This window comes from Jatropha curcas, chromosome 2, assembly GCF_041381405.1.
Source record: "Jatropha curcas cultivar XTBG-Jc1 chromosome 2, XTBG_Jcur_1.0, whole genome shotgun sequence".
Lineage (NCBI taxonomy): Eukaryota > Viridiplantae > Streptophyta > Magnoliopsida > Malpighiales > Euphorbiaceae > Jatropha > Jatropha curcas.
Window position 1 is genome coordinate 3,109,183 of NC_143152.1, and position 16,340 is coordinate 3,125,522.

The following is a 16,340-nucleotide window of genomic DNA, read 5'->3' on the forward strand; positions in this document are numbered from 1 at the left end:
AATAAATAAAAAAACAGATTTATTTTATATTATATCCATTAAATATCAATATCAATATTTAAAATTTGAAATTAACTTCCTTGTATTTGAATGGATATATAGAGATTTAGTGTATGGCATTGATTTGATTTGTATTGATTTAGTGCATTGAATGAAAATGAAATTATATTTTCTATTTATTGTTAAAATTCAATATATCACGGCTCTTTATTTTCCACTTCTAATCTAATTTATTTTCGTAAAAATATAAAAACACTATACTCTTAAATTTATTCGAAAAAAGAAATTTTTCGAAAATAATTTCGAATCACGCATAAATTAAATTGAGATATTCATTAAAATACATAAATGATAGTCATTTAAATTGAATTTATTTAAATCAATAAAATAAAACTACAATGAATAATGATAAGGAGTAGATGACCAAAATAGACAAAAGAATAACTATTGGAAAATATTATATACGCTTTAAATATACATAGACATAAACTCTAAACTAAAGTTTTTCGTTCTCTTTTATTCTCTACGAAGTTACAAATTTTTATGTTTTTTTTAAGACTACAATGAATTCGGTGAAACATTTAAAAATAAATAAATGAGGTGTCAAACATACATTGGACGACTTTTTTTTTTTAAAAAAAAAAGGGGAATATTTTAAGACTTGAGAAAAATGCACATCCTATATTATTGGAGAAGGAGAAGAATCCAGAGAAGAACTAGATAGTCTCATCCATCCAATGGGCCTCAAAGTTTTCCTCCTAGTTTGGCAGGCCTGTCTGTGTATATAATAATAGTAAGAAAAAATAATTTTCTGCGTTGCTAGCGAAATTCCTATTAGGAAACTAATACATATATCTTTCAGTTCTAAAAGTTGATCTTTTATCCGTTAATTTCTATAAAAAGATTAAAATAATCTTGTTTAAAGAAAAATAGAAAATTTTAAATCTCCAAATTATAGCCAAATTTCTATAACGAAACTAATACATACATCCGTCAATTTTAAAAGTTGGTCATTTGTCTGTCAATTTATATGAAAAGACAAATAATATTTTTTAAAGAAAAATATAAAATTTCGAGTTTCCAAATTATAGCGAAATTAATATATAATTTTATAAAATTAACACATATCTAGTTGAGCTTGATAAATCATTAATGTATTTATTAAACGAGTTTGATAGTTCAGCTCGAATAAACTCGTTGAGCTTATAGAACAAGTTCAAACGAGCTTTTTTCAAACGGAGCCTCAAACATTTCACAAGTAGATTGACTCATTTACAATAATACTCATAGGGAGACTTTTTTAAATCAATTTTAAATATAAAATCGATTATCACTTTAGAAAGAAGATTTCAAATTTAAAGGATCAACCAGATATCTATTTTCAGTTTTATTTGAAGGGCATTAAGAATCGACAATCAAATATCAAATTTATAAAAGGGCACATATAAGGACGGTGGCGAGTAGATTACCCACTTAAAAATTAATGACATTCCCTTAATTTTTAAAGGACTTCTTTTATACAAGTACAATATTACAAGTATTAGTACAACATTAATACAATTACACTAGACAAACATAAAATACTCAAATCCACAAACCACAGAAAATTGTAAAAAATAACACAGTAAGGAAGGAAATGGAACCAACAACATGAAGGTGAGGATGGTAAGTGACCTCAACCCCCATAAGGATGAAAACACAAATTCTATTCCCAAAAAAACGCACTTTACTGAAAAGCTAAAAACCTTTACACTCTACGGTCCAAGGAAATTACACCTACTGGTTGTATGAAAAAAAAAAAAAAAAAAAAGCCCAACTAATTGAACGTTTAACATTGGTTGGCTGATAATTTTTGTTGAAAGGCCACAACACCTGCAATATATAATCCAAGTCAAAAACAGTCTACACAAAATCAATTCAAAAACCTTAGCTAATAGGTGACAAGTGTTCATTTTCTCTAACAAATTCAATTTTATCTTTTTTTTTTTGGTTCACAAGTTCGTCTATAAAATATAATTACATAATGTGTATAAATTTTACAAAGTGTGTGAATATATACAAAGAGGAAATTAGCAAATATAAAGGAAAAAAAAAAAATAGATATTGTCTTTAAAAAGCGAAATATTTACCTCTGGGGCAATATAATTCACTGCACCTAGCAACCTCGTATAATTTCCATCTTCCAAACACTCAAATTAAACCAGCATGAACATTTTTTTTTTTTTTCCATTTTGAAAAATGTGTTATCAATAATATCAAAGGTTTAAATCAATAGTTTTTTTTCATGTTATACAACAAATATTTTTAGTAACATAATTATTCAAAATTTGAAAAATGATGTAGAAGACTATTAATATGTATAATGTCTTACTAGCAATCAAGCTATTCCTTTGGTTCAGGGAAGCCCACGTGTAAACGCAACTCAACTAATTGAGGTTTGGACCTATTAATCCAGAGACATAAGAATTGTCAAATTAACATATATACATCATAAATATAATGTTCTCTTAAGAAATGGTAAATTTTCTAAGCATATTGTATTTTAATTTTAATTAGTTAAATATATGAAAAAACATTTGACCACCAATAAAATTATGTTTTTAGATGAAACGAAAATTAAATAAGTTGATTAATAACATACTCCCTACACCACTACCAAAATATAAGCAGTTTAAAATTTTTACATGAAGATTGAGGAAACAATTAATCTCCATCATTCCAAATTACCCTATATTTCATATAATAATATCCTCACCTTGATATTGGGGGCAATCAATGATGCTTAACTCAAGCGATGGTATGTTGTGGATGTAGTTTGGAAAGTTCCTGAAGTTGCTACAAAATGCAACTTCGATAACTTTTAAACCGGTATTAGATCTGGGAAGAAGCCATTGCGGAAAATCCACTAACTTTGGTAATCCTACAATCTCCAATGTGCGAAGGCTAAATAATTGGCTTGTCGAGTCTTGACTATCTATTCCTTCCTCCATTGTCAAATCAAGATTTTCGCAACCCGCAACAACAAGAGTCTTCAAAGCAGCTAGAAATTTCACACTTGGTGGCAAAGAGACCAAGCTGTGACAATGACGGATAACCAAAGTTTGAAGTTTTTTCAGACCTTGGATATCTCCAAACAAATACTCCAAATTTACACAACCGGTGATGTACAAATATCGAAGAGACCCGAGGCACCCAATTCCACCATTTGGTAAATACCTTTGTTGTGTAGTTATCCAAAGGCATCTAAGGCTAATCAAGTACTTTATATCTTTGGGCAACTCTCTAAGACCACGACAATTACCAAGCAGTAGAATTTGCAAGCTTTGTAATTTGCATATGGACTCAGGCAGTCTTTTAATGCCAATATTCCCAAACAAACTAAGATATTTCAAATGCTTCAATTTGGCTATCCTTTTAGGGAGTACAGCCACCGTGGAAAAATCCAAATCCAAGGCCCTCAAGTATTGGAATTTTGAGATACATGTTCTAAGCAATATCTCACTACTAATCCCCTTGCCTCTTTCATTTGAACAGGAAATAGTTCTTAGACGATCTAGCTTTCTTACGGGCTTAGGAAGATCCTCAGGAAGCAATTCAGGGTAAGGAAATAATAAATGTCGAATACTTTTGGGTATCTGTTCGTTGGAAGAGGTTATTATTAAACATTCATTTTGAGTCACTGATAATGCTAGGTCGTGTATTAGATCATGCATTTTACAATATACTTTACCATTGTGTTCAGCGAAATCTTGGAAAAAACATCTAGAACACAGCTCTTGGAAACAACGGATGCCAACATCTTCCAACTCTTGATTTTCATTCGAAGATTGAATAAGTCCATGCGATATCCAAAAATAAACTAAATCTATATCTACAAATAGATAATCTTTCGGAAAAATCGAACAATAAGCAAAACATCTCTTCAAGTAGGATGGCATGTGTTCATAACTCAATTTTAAAGCAGGCAAAATATCATTTTCCTTTTGCTCTAATTTCCATATCTCATTGTCCCTTACAAATTTCCAATCACGTTCACCAGCTACAGAGTAAAGTAAGGTTCCTAAAGTTATTACTGCCAAAGGATTTCCTTTGCATTTGCTCACGATTTCTTCCCCAATTTTTACGAGGTCTGGGTTTTTATCTTCTGGTTCTTCAAATGCACATTTAAAGAATATAGCCAAACAATACTCATGAGAAAGATAGTCTAACTCATATGATGAGACTGTGCTCATGATTGAAGCAACATGCTTACTGCGTGTGGTGACCAAGATCTTACTTCCACTAGCACCCCCCATCAATAAAATTTTCAATTCAAGCCATTTTCTTCTATCCTCATTCCAAACATCATCCAGTACGAGTAAATATCTCTTTCCATATAAAGCCTCTCGCAAGGCTATTTGCAATTGCTCAATGTCCACATTCATATTAACAGGGCTCACACAGTTAAGGATCTTAATTATCATCTTCTGCAAATCAAAGTCTTCAGAGACACATACCCATGATTTTGCCTGAAAATGACTTACTACCCTCTCATCATTATACACCAATTTAGCAAGTGTAGTCTTTCCCAGACCTCCAATTCCAACAATTGGAATAATGGAGACATTTTCATTATCAGCAGGTTTCAACAATTCTTCGATAATTCTTTCTTTATCTTTGTCCCTTCCAATGACATTTGAAGCATCCACAAAGGAGTGGGTCATTTCCCTCTCTTTACGTATGACATAACTATCACTAGTCCGCTCAGTGAGACCAAAATCAGACTTGAGAGCTGCAATTCCAGCAACTCTCTCCCTAACCTTCTTTAATTTATGGCCCATTTGAAAGCGGAAAGCAAGTGGATTAGAACTAGAAAAGAATCGGCGTACCTTCCTCGTAGTGCTTCCAGATTTCACCACTTGCCTGCGCAAAGCTTCACAGCGGAACTCATCAATCACATCTTCTGCATCATAAAGGACATCTTGAAGCTTTCCAAGCCAAAACTCTATCCGGTGATCCTGGGATTGACGCTTCTCTGCATCAGAAAGCACAGCTTTGATAGCAAGTAACATCTCTTTAATTTTTTCAAGGTCATCTTCAAGCCCCCATGCCAAGAAAAATTCTTGAAGAGCAAGAGCAGTCAGTTTGCCCAAAACGCTTTCTGCAGTATTGAACAAAAAAGACTCTGCCATTGTTTTCTCGTTGGAAGTGAGTGAATGGTTTGATGTGCAATTATCAAACACAAATGGAAATGATTTTTTTTTTTCCAGCCAAATAATTTATTTTATCAGTATTAATATGACTATGAAAAACCTGAACACACTCAAGCATCTAATCCCAAGCCATCCAAACCTAGAATAAAGATGTAAAGTGAAAACCTTAGATTCTTCGCATTCGCTGGACAAAGAAGATAGACGTTCTAATATTGCATGTCTTTGCACTGTCTAGGCACGATATTTATTCTCTAATTTTAATCGGCACGATATTTATTCTTTATTCTCTACGTTTAATCGGCACGATATTTATTCTCTACTTTTAATCGGCACGATATTTATTCTCTACTTTTAATCGGCACAATATTTATTCTCTACTTTTAATCGGCCAATGGGTTTGTGATTAAAATAAAAAATAACATTATTAAACTGTGGAATTCATTTCATTTATTTGCTTTGTGCAGTGCAGCGACCAATATAGGAAAAAAAATTTCATATTTTTTTTAATAAATTTTATTAATTTTGTAGATTTCAAGATACCTCCTGAATATTTTAAAGACATTTTAAAAAATTTATAAAATATTTAAAAATTTATTAATAAAATTGTGGTCTTCAATATATATTAGATAATTATTTATACGTAAAGTAAAAGTTTAAAGATATGCAAATGAAGAAAAATCCAAATAATTATCACAGTTTATAAGTTTTTGCCTACATAAATATCTACTGGTGTTAAATTTAAAAGGCCGTTTCACAATGTTGATTTGAAATTCAAGATTTCACAAAACTTATATATCATTAGTAAGCTTCGGTTTTTATCAAGAAAATGCCTATAATATTATATTCAACAAACTAAAATATCTAATGTTTTAGTGATGAATTTGAAACTTCTAAAAATATTGAAATTCTTCATCAAATTGCTAATTTTCTCTAAACAAATCAAAGATAGAGGCCCTAATTTTTAATAATTATGTTAAGATTGAAAATTTAATTAAGAATATTAAAGTAGAAAATTTAAGTAATTTTTTATTTTATGTTTCTGTGGTATTATGGATCATCGTTTCTTTGTTTGTATTTTTTTAATAATCTTTATATTCAATTAGCATAGCATGTCTAAGCGTGCTGTGTCCTTTTTTCATACATAATATAATTTTTGAATTTTGATAAAAAATTTTGAAAAAGTTAATTATTTAGCCATTATATATGACGAAATTATATGTTTTCTCATCTCTCTCTTGCTTTTTCCAATATTTAGAGGAAAACACTCTTAAAAGTGGACGAAGAGATTATTTAGAGTGACAGATGCAAACGTTAGGAATGTTTTGAATATTTATTCAAAACGAAGGAATTTCTTAAATAATTTCATCATACCTTAGGGATTAAATAATTAATTTTTTAAAATTTTATGTCATCCTAAACTTTAAAAGCAACATTGTGATACCTTGAATTTCACTTTTTGTAATAATCTCACACCTCCTTAATTGAGAACAATATTTTTTAAGGTTTTTCGTTTTTATTTACAAAATATTGATTTGATACGTGGTTAATGAAACTTTTGAAACAATATTTTTTTTATATTTTTAACTATACAATAAGTGTTGTTTACAAGTTGAGACATTGAATGGTCAAATACAATGTTTACCAAGTCAAATATAGAATTGTTTTGGATCCAAATCTAAAACCATATGATTACTGTTCACTTTCTTTTCAAGTCCCAAATATATAGTTTTAAAGAAAAATCTAGACTGAAGGAGAAATTGATAAAATGAAACATATACAAGTAATACAAGGTGAAAATCACATTATTTGAGGGATAACTTATATAATACAAATTTTTATTTGAAATTTTGGAAAAAGAATCAATTTTGTTAGCAAGAGAGACATTTTTGGAAGACGTAGAGAGTCGTATATTGAAGAGATACAGAGGAGTAGAAAGTTCATGAATAGCTTATGCAGAAGATTGTTTTTTGGAGGAAATATGAGAAGTGGAGAGGCTACAATGGAGGAAGTTATCTGCAGCAAAAAAGCAAAGAGCCGATGTTGAAAGGGTTTGTAGTGTTAGTGCGCCCACCGCAAAAAATATTTCTAGTCTGCAAATAATTAAAAATAAAAAAAAATCTTTTTTGTACTCTATTTCGCATAGGGGTAATAGTAACTGATTTAAATCTTTAAGACGTCACAAAATCATTTTCACTAGTAGAAAGGACCATAAAGTTTTTTTAGTAAAGTTTGAGGATATGTGCTTGGCCTATAGGCTATATCTATGTATGTGCAAGCAAGAATTTTATGTCTATAGATAGAGCTTAATTTCACTCATCGTATCTGAACTATATCCCCTGTTACATTGACGTATCAAAATTTCAATTTATTATGCAAAAATATTAAATTTTTAATTTGTGTTTCGCTAAAATGCATTCGTCAGTCTAGCCGTTTAGTATTAGACGAAATGCTGACATGGCACGTTGAAAATGTAAAAATGTCCTCCACCAGCCTTGCCAAGTCAGAGATGTAGTAAAACTCTCTCTCTTCCTAACTAAATCCAATTTCTCTCTCCTGCCCGAATAAGACCCATCTCTCTCTCTCTCTCTCTCTCTCACTGAAGCTCTCATCAACGGCCAAAGAAGTATCCACAGCCATCTTTCATGAGTTTGGTCGTGCAATTGCAGGATAGTCGTGCTGCGTAAACTGTATATATTACTACCATGAGTTTGGTCTCTATAAAGTATAAACAAACAAATAATAACAAAATGCATATAATTTTTAAAAATTCTTAATATCACACGTTGTGAATGCGCTGCAGAACTTCATTTTGGATTATATAAAATATAATTACAAGAATGTATAAATAAATTAAGCCAAATACATAAACCTTCAATAGGGAATGGATAATTAATGAACATGACACTACTACTTCATATGAATTAATAAACTCAGAATGTTGAATTAATATAGTAAAATTACAAAAGATAAAATCTGACAAACTGTTCATCTATTTTAGTATGCGGAGATTGGAAAATCTAGAGATCTCCTCACCTCGGCCAGACCAGGATATGTTACTCTAAGTTGGACTCTGAAACTGTGTGATTGCAAGGGTCAACCATTCAATTCTAATTAACCCAAAAAATATATATATATATATTTGAAAAACCAAGCAATCTATACCAATTTTTAGTAATTAGTAATAGTTGATTAATTTTAAGTCACATTATTTTCAACACAAAATTATATAAAAAAAAGGGAATTAACAGATATTGAAAAAGAAAAGTGAAGGGGGGAAAAAAAAAAATTAGACCTTCAATCTGATTCCCAGGCAGTGGCGGCTGTCCTTCTCTCAAACGCTTCTGCTGGTGTATGTCATAGAAATTTGATTTTGGGTATGCAAAGAATGTTTGGCACGTGATTGGCAGGTTCGGGTGAAGCATCTATATAGGGAGGTTAATAGTATTGCTGATTTTTGGCTTCTTCTTCTCTTCAGTTAGCAAAAGGTTTGAAGGTGCTGCAGACCCCCCCTCGTCAGGTGCTGGGTCTGTTCGATTATGATAGATTTGGGGCCGTTTGGCCAAAGCATCTTGTGTAATTCACCATGGGTTTTATTCCCTCCTTCTTGATTTAAAAAATAATAATAATTAGACCTTTTTTTCAAAAACATTACATATTTACTCCTAACAATCTATTTGAAATTATAGCATTCTCACCTGTTTCTTGTAACTGGGGACAACCTTTGATATGAAACTCTTCTAGTGATTGTATGTTGTGTATGTAGTCTGGCAGGTCTCTGAGGTTGTGACAAGAAACAACTTCGATAACTTTTAAACTATTAGTAGATCCTCGAAGAAGCCATTCTGGAAAATCCACTAATTTTGATAGTCCTCCGATCTTCAGTTCGCGAAGGCTAAATTCACTTGCTGAGTCTTCTTTCATTGTCAAACTAAGACTTCTGCAATCTGCAATAACAAGAGTCTTTAAAGAAGCTAGGAATCTCACACTTGGTGGCAAAGAAACCAAACTGTCACAATCACGGATAACCAATGTTTGAAGCCTTTTGAGACCTTGGATATCTTCACACAAAGACTCCAGATTGTCACAGTCGGTGATGAACAAATATTGAAGAGACTTGAGACAACCTATTCCACCAACTGGTAAATACCTTTGCTTTGTAGTTATCCAAAGACATCTAAGATTAATCAAGTCCTTCATATTTTTAGGCAACTCTTTTAGACCATAACAATCACCAAGTAGTAGAGTTTGTAAGCTTTGTAGCTTGCATATAGAATTAGGCAGTCTGTTAATGTAAATATTCCCATATAAAATAAGATATTTCAAATGCTTCAATCTGCCTATCCCTTCAGGAAGCACTTTCACCCTGGAAAAACTCAAATCCAAGGCCCTCAAATATTGGAATTTTGAGATACATGTTCTAAGGAATATCTCACTACTAATCCCCTTGCCTCTTTCATTTGAACAGGAAATAGTTCTTATACGATCTAGCTTTCTTACAGGCTTAGGAAGATCCTCAGGAAGCAATTCAGGGTAAGGAAATGATAAATGTCGAATACTTTTGGGTATCTGTTCGTTGGAAGAGGTTACTATTAAACATTCATTTTGAGTCACTGATAATGCTAGGTCGTGTATTAGATCATGCATTTTACAATACACATTACCATTGTATTCAGAGAAATCTTGGAAAAAACATCTAGAACACAGCTCTTGGAAACAACGGATGCCAACATCTTCCAACTCTTGATTTTCATTCGAAGATTGAATAAGTCCATGCGATATCCAAAAATAAACTAATTCTATATCTACAAATGGATAATCTTTCGGAAAAATCGAACAATAAGCAAAGCATCTCTTCAAGTAGGATGGCATGTGTTCATAACTCAATTTTAAAGCAGGTAAAATATCATTTTCCTTTTGCTCTAATTTCCATATCTCATTGTCCCTTACAAATTTCCAATCACGTTCACCAGCTACAGAGTAAAGTAAGGTTCCTAAAGTTATTACTGCCAAAGGAATTCCTTTGCATTTGCTCACGATTTCTTCCCCAATTTTTATGAGGTCTGGGTTTTGTTTCTCTTCTGGTTCTTCAAATGCACATTTAAAGAATATAGCCAAACAATACTCATGAGAAAGATGGTCTAACTCATATGATGAGACTGTGCTTATGATTGAAGCAACATGCTTACTGCGTGTGGTGACCAAGATCTTACTTCCACTAGCACCCCCCATCAATAAAATTTTCAATTCAAGCCATTTTCTTCTATCCTCATTCCAAACATCATCCAGTACGAGTAAATATCTCTTTCCATATAAAGCCTCTCGCAAGGCTATTTGCAATTGTTCAATATCCATATTCATATTAACAGGGCTGACACAGTTAAGGATCTTAATTATCATCTTCTGCAAATCAAAGTCTTCAGAGACACATACCCATGATTTTGACTGAAAATGACTTACTACCCTCTCATCATTATACACCAATTTAGCAAGTGTAGTCTTTCCCAGACCTCCAATTCCAACAATTGGAAGAATGGAGACATTTTCATTATCAGCAGGTTTCAACAATTCTTTGATAATTCTTTTTTTATCTTTGTCCCTTCCAATGACATTTGAAGCATCCACAAAGGAGTGGGTCATTTCCCTCTCTTTACGTATGACATAACTATCACTAGTCCGCTCAGTGAGACCAAAATCAGACTTGAGAGCTGCAATTCCAGCAACTCTCTCCCTAACCTTCTTTAATTTACGGCCCATTTGAAAGCGGAAAGCAAGTGGATTAGAACTAGAAAAGAATCGGCGTACCTTCCTCGTAGTGCTTCCAGATTTCACCACTTGCCTGCGCAAAGCTTCACAGCGGAACTCATCAATCACATCTTCTGCATCATAAAGGACATCTTTAAGCTTTCCAAGCCAAAACTCTATCCGGTGATCCTGGGATTGACGCTTCTCTGCATCAGAAAGCACAGCTTTGATAGCAAGTAACATCTCTTTAATTTTCTCAAGGTCATCTTCAATCCCCCATGCCAATAAAAATTCTTCAAGAGCAAGAGAGGCCAATTTCTCCAAAATGCTCTCTGCAGTGTTGAACAGAAAAGACTCTGCCATTGTTTTCACTAGGAAGTGAGTTAGTGAATGATTTAATGAATAATGGTTAATATACAAATGGAAATATTATATAGCAAGCCAAAGAAGACGGGTTCTAAATTCTAATATTCCATTTCTTTGCTCTGTAAACTGGGTAAACGCTAAGTCCACAGGAAATGGGAACACTCAGAAAAGAAAAGAGGAATAAAAGAGACAAGCTAAAGTCTCTGGGCGTGCGACACCTCTGTCTAATTAACATTATCGAAAAATCTTTATTTAATACTAACAATAAAAAATAATAATAATAAAGTTTCTAATTATAAAAAAAATGTCAAAATAATTAGATTTAGAGACTACTTTTTATAAATTCATTGCTTAAAATATAAAAAGTAGTTGCTCAAAAATATTCTCCATTAAAGTACAATAAATGGTATTTTGATGGTAGCCCCATTCCCTCTAATAAAAAATATACTTTCATCTTGACCCGTTGAATTACTTGATTCTATAACTCAAATAATATTTGATATTTTCAATTGTTAAATTCCTTAAATAAACAAATGCTCAAAGACAATGAAAGTTTTTTTTTTTTTTTTTCTCTTTTAAGCTCTTTGCTTCGCTTGTTTCCATAAAATAACATGCATGAAAATATTTTTCGCAAATTCTATTGTTAGAAGCGTTCAAAAAAATAAATCAAGGAAAAATATTTTCATGGTCAAAATAAAAAATAACTCATTTTTAAAGAAAATGACTTCTATTTTCAATAGCCTGAAATATTTTCCAGACTTTTGACAAACTTAGAAGAATTTTTTTCTGTAGAATTTTTTTTTTTTGAATATTAAAAAAAGGAGATTCAAATCTGAATCTATTGAGAGGTCGTATATACACTTACCATTACCCTATACCTTGATGTGCTATTACATTGTAGAATTTATTTAATTTCTTTGCCCTGTCTAGGCATGATGATGTTTATAATCTAGTTTTAATAAACTAGGTCAACAATAGTCCATATCATATAAAGGTTGCAAAAGCAACTTCTTATACCCACTTGTATATTTTTAAAATATCATTAAAATAATATATTACTCTACTGTAAAATTTATTTCATATCTCTAATGTGAAAGTTATTTCCTAAGAAACCTTTAACATTTTTTTTCGAACTAGTCCACGTACGATTCCGTCGTGGGTATTGAAGTTAGGTACAATTAACAGCAAAAAAAAAAAAAATGATGACATATTTTATTAACTAATTATTATGGAATGAAATCATAAGATGGTATTTATTTACGTAATTAGCAGTGAAAAATTAATTATTTTAGTACCTGCTAATTAAGAAATCTGCAGCTATATTACTTATCTTTAATTTTGACCCAAATAAACTTAATTTGATTGAATATTATTTTTGGCTTCTACTACAGTAAATAATTTCCTAGTACAAAAACTTTCTTTTTGTACCATTTGGCATGATAAGTCTAGCGGGTAAATCTAATTGATTATGCATGTACTTTTTTTTTCTTTTCAAATTTCTTTTTTTCAAAAACTATTAGGAAAGTTTTTGTGATTATATATGTATTTAAGAAAATTTTACATATCACATAATTTATATGAAATAATGATATGATTGCACATGAAAAAATAAATGAATAAAAAAGTCTTAATATGAATATTAAAATTCTTGGAAATATTTAACCAAGATAAATAATTTTTTCTATAAAATTTTATAAAATGATCTTAATTAATATCATATATTAAAACATTTATAGATTTGAGTTATCCAAATTGAAATATGCATTGATTTAAATTTTATAAAAGATTATTATTGGTGTTTTGCACATTATCCATTTTATAAAACAGGTAACAAGATAATTAAAAGATTTCATTATTTTTTTAGTTAATAGTACTAAATTTGCATTAACTAATACATTTTTGATACTGTAATGTTAAATCCCACGTGTTAAGCTATATGTCGACATACTTAGCAATATTTTGAACATTAAATGGGTCTCATGAATCCTATTTTTATTTTCAACAAGCCACGTAAAATGAATACATCTAATCGAAAAAATTTTATCTGGTCAAAAAAATTTGATTGTAAACGTTTTTCGTTGAGACACTGAATAGAAATTTTTCAAAAGTTTAGAAACTGAATTTGTAATTACCTCGTTTTAAAATATTCAAATTAATGTATATTTATGAACTCAAAATCATTAGTGAAGGTAAAGACAGCTACAATATACTTCATATATAGTTTTCTTCCATTCCATAATTAATTAATTACTTTTAACAAATTATACAGGTTAATTCTAATTATAGTCGTAGATGCCTAAAAATACATTGAAGAATCAACAACTAAATTGATCTAAAATGTTAATCTGATTTTTTTAATTATTTTAAACAAATTCAAAGATTTAATTGACTCAAAATATTAAATTTAATCTTTTTAATCATTTTTAACTTTATTCCTAAAATAAAATAACAACAATAAAACCCTCAAGATTTGATAAGCTTATGTTAGTTAATCTACCAACTAAAACCCTGCCAATTGCAATTATAGCCGCTCCACGGCTAATAGCGCAACCGCCTCTCTTGTAACTGGCCTGGAGAAAAGCAATCCCTAATTCCCAAATTCTCCAATCTCTTCTTCTACCTATTTCTTTGCCCCAGGCCCAGTACAAGTACAAGCGTTTTGAGCTCTGCATAAGAAGGTACTCCCTCTGTTACAGTATATTCGCTTTCGTTGCTGAATGCTGAATTTTGTTATCTTAGTGTAATGTTGGTTTTGAAATGTTATTGAATTTTGAATTTTGTTTCTTGCTGTTTGTCAATACAACCACAACTACTACTTAGCCTTACAGAAAAAAAAAAAAAAAAAAATCTTTCATGTGATTTTGATAGATATTTTGACCTAAGTTTTGATCCTCATATTTGGATTACTGTGCCAAAGATGATTTATGGTCTGAGTTCGTTAACTAAAAATTTAAAGACTTTGGTGTATATTGGATTCGGATTCTTGTTAATTAGTTCAGTTATCGACTACATCTACTATGATATGCCAATGCGTGAATGCGAATGGACTTGTATATTGATGTGTCATTGTTGAGCTTGCAAATTTGGGACAGCAACATTGTAGAAATTCGCCTTGCTTATTGAGAGTACAGGTCTAATCTTTAATCATAACCTTATGCATCTTAAATGAAGCAAGGTATTCTTTGGAACTAACGGGAGATTTAGCAGAAGTAGAATGATTTATTTCTGATTGATTCAGTGTAAGTTTAATTGTTGTGCCTTCTGCTGCTTACTACGTGATCAATAACTATGGGTATCTGAATTAGCTAACTAGAGACCTTCTGAACCTGTGAAGAGGTGTATTTGTCGAATCCTGAAAGTCATATCAATGGTTTTGAAGTCTTCTTTAAATCTGTAGTTTATTTGAGAGTGCTGTCTGTCTTCCTGTCTCATTCTTTTCTATGTTTTACATTCATTCGCTGATATACTCGAGAATTACCGTTGCATATTTGTCTATTCTAATGTTGCCTGTTCTTTGGTGTTGGTTCTGTTTTTAATTATTGATCATTGAATTTGTATTTCTATCTTTCGGTTTTAAGTAGTTTTAGATCATAGCAGACAGTGGAGTTATCCTCTGTTTGTATCTTGATTATTTGTGTATGTCTGCTTTTAATTTATTGAGCCATTGTAGGGTACCTTTGCTAATTATTGATTTGTTAGATTCCTGAATATATCTAGCGGTCTTCTACTCTTTGTTCTCCATATTTCTTCTTTCTTTCTTATCTTTTAATACTTTTACTGTCTAATTCTTATTGATCCTTTTATGTAGCTTACAGAGAAAAACATGCTAGAAAATGAGGTAAACCCAACTCTCAGCAAGTCAACTGGCCTGCCAAGGAAACGCTTCTACAGAGCACGAGCACATAGCAACCCACTGAGTGACTCACACTTCCCTGTTCCAATTTCCCCTTCTCATGTTGACTATTCAGTTCATTACCCTCAATTTTTCCCTTCATCTGATCAAGTGGATAGTTCCAAAAAGATTCAGTTTGCGGATGTTGGTTGTGGTTTTGGAGGGCTACTTATTAGTCTTTCAACCCTTTTTCCAGAAACCCTAATGATTGGGATGGAACTTAGGGATAAAGTGACAGAATATGTCAAGGAACGAATTTCAGCATTAAGGATAGCTAATCCAGGTCAATATCAAAATGTCTCAGTGGTTCGAACCAATTCTATGAAATACATACCAAATTACTTTGGGAAAGGACAGCTTACGAAGATGTTTTTCCTGTTCCCGGATCCCCACTTCAAGGAGAAGAATCATCGTCGAAGGGTTATTAGTCCGCATTTGCTAGATGAGTATGCCTATGTTCTTGAGACTGGCGGGATTGTTTATACAATTACCGATGTGGAAGAATTGGGTGAGTGGATGAAGGCTTGTTTGGAGAATCACCCTATGTTTGAAGCCCTCACAGAGGAGGAGCTTGGAGTAGATCCTGTTGTAGAGCTCCTGAGCACAGCAACTGAAGAAGGACAAAAGGTGGCTAGGAATAGGGGACAGACTTTTCAAGCAGTCTATAGACGTATTGCACCATCTCTATGATACATAAGAAACTTAGACATACTTAAACAGATGGCTTAAACTAATTAAGCCAATCAGTTTTGCTAGGTTACTTTTTACCCTTATTCTTATCTGAGCAAATTTTTTCATTGTTAATTTTGTAGGATTATGTGCTGATTATTTATTTTCTAGCTAAGATTTTTATTATCTTGTATTGTACCATGCTTCTGTTTTATGATATTACTCCGTCTTCCCTAATTCTCACTTCATTTCAAGTCATTCATTATATTTTTCTCATGACCGCACCCGATGATTGTGGATTGATTTTAACCATTTGGTGTTCTAGCTTTGTTTTTTATGTTGAACAATGCATGGAAGCTGCTGCGTTTAGGTGCCATTGATTTTGAGTTATTGCAATGTAGCCTTGACAAAGAATAACGGTTATTTCATTGAGATTAGAAATGAAAGATCGGTTCCATAACCACGACTGAAGATGGCAA

General features: G+C 31.6%; 3 protein-coding genes across 5 annotated transcripts; 1 reads left to right on the forward strand and 2 right to left on the reverse strand.

Annotated features, from left to right (window-relative positions):
* Positions 1-1,494: 1,494 nt before the first annotated feature.
* LOC119371278 (putative disease resistance protein RGA1) lies at positions 1,495-5,317 on the reverse strand. Of its 2 annotated transcripts, XR_016319367.1 has the most exons (3): positions 2,756-5,317; positions 2,372-2,443; positions 1,496-1,872 (listed from the first exon to the last, which is right to left on the reverse strand). XR_016319367.1 is itself a non-coding variant. In XM_089717208.1 (2 exons), the coding sequence occupies exons 1-2, from the start codon at positions 5,169-5,171 to the stop codon at positions 1,829-1,831; spliced, it is 2,460 nt and encodes an 819-aa protein (XP_089573334.1). In that variant the 5' UTR covers positions 5,172-5,317; the 3' UTR covers positions 1,495-1,828. The 2 variants fall into 2 exon arrangements, 1 of the variants encoding a protein (XP_089573334.1); XM_089717208.1 differs by lacking the exon at positions 2,372-2,443 and having other exon boundaries at positions 1,495-1,872.
* Positions 5,318-7,982: 2,665 nt separating this feature from the next.
* On the reverse strand, positions 7,983-11,518 carry LOC105645198 (putative disease resistance protein RGA1). Of its 2 annotated transcripts, XR_016319513.1 has the most exons (3): positions 8,888-11,517; positions 8,485-8,795; positions 7,983-8,268 (listed from the first exon to the last, which is right to left on the reverse strand). XR_016319513.1 is itself a non-coding variant. In XM_089717744.1 (2 exons), exons 1-2 carry the CDS (start codon positions 11,295-11,297, stop codon positions 8,668-8,670), a joined length of 2,535 nt encoding a protein of 844 aa, XP_089573870.1. In that variant the 5' UTR covers positions 11,298-11,518; the 3' UTR covers positions 8,331-8,667. The 2 variants fall into 2 exon arrangements, 1 of the variants encoding a protein (XP_089573870.1); XM_089717744.1 differs by lacking the exon at positions 7,983-8,268 and having other exon boundaries at positions 8,331-8,792; positions 8,888-11,518.
* Positions 11,519-13,796: 2,278 nt separating this feature from the next.
* LOC105645199 (tRNA (guanine-N(7)-)-methyltransferase) lies at positions 13,797-16,098 on the forward strand. Its single transcript, XM_089717745.1, has 2 exons — positions 13,797-13,978; positions 15,109-16,098. Exon 2 carries the CDS (start codon positions 15,124-15,126, stop codon positions 15,880-15,882), a length of 759 nt encoding a protein of 252 aa, XP_089573871.1. The 5' UTR covers positions 13,797-13,978; positions 15,109-15,123; the 3' UTR covers positions 15,883-16,098.
* The last annotated feature ends 242 nt before the right edge of the window (positions 16,099-16,340 follow it).